The following is a 4,606-nucleotide window of genomic DNA, read 5'->3' as shown; positions in this document are numbered from 1 at the left end:
ATTCAATTTTATTCTACTATACTAAAAAAATGATAAATTAAATTGATTCTTACTTTTTATAGCTACAAATGTTCCTACCCAATAAATTTATAACAAGTGGCATCATTCCATATTTTCTTAACTAACTCATTAAGACTATATTATGAATATATCAAATAAAATAAAATTGAATATTGATTTGTCATAATTTTAATGGGTATGAATAATTGTAGGCATAAAAGGTAGAAGGTAATTTAATTTCTCCTAAAAAAAATACATGATTAGAAATGCTCTAAATGATATATTTGAATAGTTATTTTATTAGTGTAATAATACAATACTATCAAATACTAATAAAAAGTGATGTGAATATTTGTATATCAATTCAATCTTATTCTACTGTATTAATAAAATAAAATACATAATAAAATAAAATACATGGTACCCAACCTCTCTCAATATTTATATTGATATTTTACTAATTTGGTTAGACATGGAATCAAATGATTAAATTAATAAAATATTGTGAAAAAAGAAAAAAAAAATGATTTTAATTCAAAAGAACACTCCCTCGTTGAAAAAGCACGGGAAACAACAACCAACAAGAGAGAGCTCTCTCCGTCGAAATTCCACCAGACTCCTCCATACATCGTCCCCTTCTTTCAAACCCTTTTCAAATCCCTCTTTCGCATTTTCAAGCTCTCTGCAAACCCTAGCCATGCCGCTCACTATCCTCTCTGTTTGAATTACAACAACCGAGAGGTCCGTCGTTTCATTCACCGGCGACCGCTGGGCTTTAGATGGCTGAAACGCCGTCGTTTCACGTGGCATCGGCTAGGGTTTTCAATTTTTTGCTCCTTCAATCTCAGATCTCCTGGGGACCCACTTGAATCACCGATCGTCGAAATTCGAAAAAGTAAGGATTGAAAATTGTTACCGGTATGGCTGCCGGAAAGGGAGGGTTGTTTTTTGAGAAAATATGGAGATTTGTACGGACGATATATTTTATGGTGGTTATGATGTCGTCGTTATTGGTGTTATCGCTTCCTATTCTGGTAGCAATCGGTGATATTTTGGTTCCTTGTGTTCTGATTTCGAACTTTACCTGCGTTAGATGCTACAGCTTCAAAGAGCATCTGAATAGATACTCTTTTAGAAGTTCGTTGACCGATATTCCCGTGGTTTCAGTCGTCAGATCTCTCATAATCACCTGTATGTATGCAAGTTTATTTCCTTGTGCACATTTACGATTCTTATCAATCTTATTTTTTTTTTCTGTATGGCTGCCTGGTTTTCTATGGGCATTTCGGTTCATATGCACATGCTTTGATTACTGGTCGAACTCGCAACCATCAACATCACAATTCAAATAATTTTCCTATTTGTTTTGTATTATTTTCTGTTTTTTCTATCTGCTATGAACTTCAAGCTACTGTGATGTGCATTTTAGTTTCTCAGAACTGCTTGAAGACGCAAGAACAGAGTCTCCGCTCTTGTTTGAATTCGATTTAGCAGTTTTTATTGTTTTAATCTTTGATTTCTCTCGCATAATTGCCATTTCTTTAATTAACTTTGTACCTATAAATTAAGGTTCATAGCAGTCTGAAAAGTAAAAAAGTACTGTTACACGTCTCGATGACAATGATGTTACAGTGTACACACTTGATGGCACATGGGTCTCTTAAAATCATCAAATTACCTAACCCTTTTTAGAAACCTCTGATAATTGTGTCTAAATGGTGTGGTTAGTGGATTTGCTCTCAGCGTCTTTCTTTGACCTTTTCCTTTAAAATTTCATTTACTGCTATCTATTCTAATCAAATGAAATAATCACCGAAAAGAAAACGGATTAAAAGCCCCTTATCTTTGCTTACACCTTACCATATTCTTTGTTATTTCAGGTGTTTATATGATCTGTGATAGCCCTGTACTCTCACACGGACAGTATCTTGGAACAGTGACATTATGCTCTGCCTTTTCAGTTCTCCTTTTATCCATTAAAGTCTGCATTTTCACTGTTAATTCACAACTTGAGGCTGAAGCTTCATCATCTCCTTCAAGACAAAGACTCCATTTAAAGAAATCATGGGGGATGCCTGTACTCTTTCTATCTTCTGTCGTTTTTGCCCTTGGACATACAGTCATCGCTTATCGAGCAAGTTGCAGAGCAAGAAGAAAGCTCATGCTTCACCGAATTGACCCTGAATCAGTAACTAATACTCACTTACATTCAAAGCTTATGCTTTTTGTTATTTCTTCATCTAAGTTCTGAATATAATTTCTAATATCTAGGTTCTTTCAAGCAAACTTTTGTTTACATCTGGGTATGCTAAAGTCCCAAGATCACCAACACCTAGTGCTGGTAGAACACCAAAAAGCGACAGCGAAATCAGAAGAAAACCATTCGGAGGGCAAAATCGGAATGATGGTGAACTTCCAGTTAGATTCCTATCAGACGTTGATAGTCTATTCATGGGTTGCCATGGTGTCACTCTTCACTACAAACTCACAATGCCTACTCCACCTTCACGTACTCTATCCTCCACTTTACTCGAAAGACCTTCCATTAACGTTATCCCAAAAACACAATATCATCTTCGAAGGAGTTACAGCAATCAACTCCACACATCTCCCCTTTATGCCCCTCTATTAGATGGCACCACTTCCCCTTTAGAAGAAATTCCCATTTTTAGCCTTGATGAGGGTACTAATGAGAATGTGATCATTAAAACTAAAAAACATGTTTCTCATTCACTTGAACAAGTTCCTGAAATCAATGGGCAATTTGGGATTGTGTTAGTGCATGGATTTGGAGGAGGGATTTTCTCATGGAGACATGTTATGGGTGTTTTATCTCGTCATGTTAATTGTATTGTTGCTGCGTTTGACCGACCTGGATGGGGGTTGACTTCTAGGCCAAAACGACAGGAATGGGAAGCTAATAATTTACCTAACCCCTACATGCTTGATACACAGGTGATGTATTTTAAATTATAAAATACCATTTTATTCTTTATTGAATATTTTGATCATTTTAATACTATTTCAGGTTGATATGCTTCTAACATTCTGTAAAGAAATGGGGCTTTCTTCTGTTGTTCTTGTTGGCCATGATGATGGAGGTCTTCTTGCTTTAAAGGCTGCACAAAGAGTGAAAGCATCCGGGAGTCTTATTGATGTAAGTAATAAGTTAAGTATTTATTTTTTTTAATTTCTCAACTAATATTTTATTTATTTTCAGGTGGAGATAAAAGGTGTGGTGTTACTAACAACAAGCTTATCAAGAGAAGTTGTTCCAGGGTTTGCTAGAATCTTGATGCGTACATCTTTAGGGAAAAAACATTTGGTTCGGCCTTTACTTAGAACAGAAATTTGTCAAGTTGTTAACAGAAGAGCATGGTATGATGCTACAAAGCTAACAACAGATGTTTTAAGTCTCTACAAGGTATTAAATTCTTAGATATATATTTTTTTTAAATTAAAAAAAGTATATTGAGTTTATTGTTTTTTCATGGATGATGAAAATAGGCACCACTATGTGTAGAAGGTTGGGATGAAGCATTACATGAGATCGGAAGATTGTCATCTGAAACAATTCTTTCACAACAAAATGAATCATTGTTGGTGAAAGCAGTGGAGGAGTTGCCACTTTTGGTTGTTGCAGGAGCTGAAGATGCACTTGTTCCTTTAAAATCCATTCAACTTATGGCATCCAAGTTTGTAAATTCTGTAAGTTTTTTATTTTTTTAAATCTAAATCTGTAGCATTTTATTTGAAATATATTATTTATGTGAGTGGCAAATATGATACTTGCAGAGACTAGTTGCGATATCTGGATGTGGGCATCTGCCACATGAGGAGTGTCCAAAGGCGTTGCTTGCAGCTGTATTACCATTTATTACCAAACTGTTAAGCCAATAGGGTGGGTGGGTGGATTTGTAATAGGAGGAGGGAGAGGGTATTTAAGTAATTTGTTTGATTTTTTTTTTTTTGGAGGGGTTTGGTTTTTTTCACCTCAAGAGGTAAGAGTCCGAAGTGGTCTTTCCTTTTGTGTAATTTTGGTAATGTAGTTTCAACTCACGTACATGTAATTTGTTTACTCGTTTGTGATTCAAATTGTTTATAACAGCTGCTGTTGAATCCAATTGTTTGTTATACAAAAACAAGAATATATGCCAAGTCGAATTTCTCTACTTACATGTCAATGTCATTAATTAAATCTAGACTAATCATACCTATTATGAACAGGCTAATGTCTTACCTCGTATATGCCAACTATGAAAAATAAATCAGTTTTATTATCTTCAAATAGAGAAATCTTCAATAAAGTCCTAATATTTAGTCTCAAATTAAATTTTGTTTACAAAAAAGGACATAATACCGGCTAAAACCTCGGAATAACCCTTTGTGGCCGGTTTCGCAGTTGCCCCCTCCCCCCCCCCCCCCCCCCAAATAAAAAATAAAAAAATACCTCCATAGTTATACATTTACAATTTTACGTTCTTTTCTTTTTATATTTTTAATTATTTTTTTTATTGAATTGTCAAATACACATACACAAACATCCTTCTCTAATTTTTTTATAACGACGAAACATAATAATCTACTCCTAAATTACCCATTAATT

At 34.6% G+C, this 4,606-nt stretch overlaps 1 protein-coding gene across 1 annotated transcript; it reads left to right on the top strand.

The window, feature by feature from the left end:
* The first annotated feature begins 549 nt into the window (after nt 1-549).
* LOC145054406 (uncharacterized) lies at nt 550-4,124 on the top strand. Its single transcript, XM_079002574.1, has 7 exons — nt 550-1,191; nt 1,881-2,188; nt 2,272-2,955; nt 3,029-3,157; nt 3,221-3,424; nt 3,508-3,708; nt 3,796-4,124. Exons 1-7 carry the CDS (start codon nt 921-923, stop codon nt 3,898-3,900), a joined length of 1,902 nt encoding a protein of 633 aa, XP_078858700.1. The 5' UTR covers nt 550-920; the 3' UTR covers nt 3,901-4,124.
* The last annotated feature ends 482 nt before the right edge of the window (nt 4,125-4,606 follow it).

This window comes from Lactuca serriola, chromosome 5, assembly GCF_051521515.1.
Source record: "Lactuca serriola cultivar US96UC23 chromosome 5, Lser_US96UC23_V15, whole genome shotgun sequence".
In the NCBI taxonomy this organism is placed as follows: Eukaryota; Viridiplantae; Streptophyta; class Magnoliopsida; order Asterales; family Asteraceae; genus Lactuca; species Lactuca serriola.
The sequence above is the reverse complement of the archived record's forward strand: the minus strand, read 5'-3'. Positions and strand labels throughout refer to the sequence as shown.

What these genes read in the sequence shown, in the direction of transcription:
- LOC145054406 (XM_079002574.1), top strand. Translation starts at nt 921, where the DNA reads ATGGCTGCCGGAAAGGGAGGGTTGTTTTTTGAGAAAATATGGAGATTT. An exon ending in CAGATCTCTCATAATCACCT is followed by an intron (nt 1,192 to 1,880) that starts GTATGTATGCAA and finishes TTGTTATTTCAG; the next exon opens with GTGTTTATATGATCTGTGAT. An exon ending in CATCCAAGTTTGTAAATTCT is followed by an intron (nt 3,709 to 3,795) that starts GTAAGTTTTTTA and finishes TGATACTTGCAG; the next exon opens with AGACTAGTTGCGATATCTGG.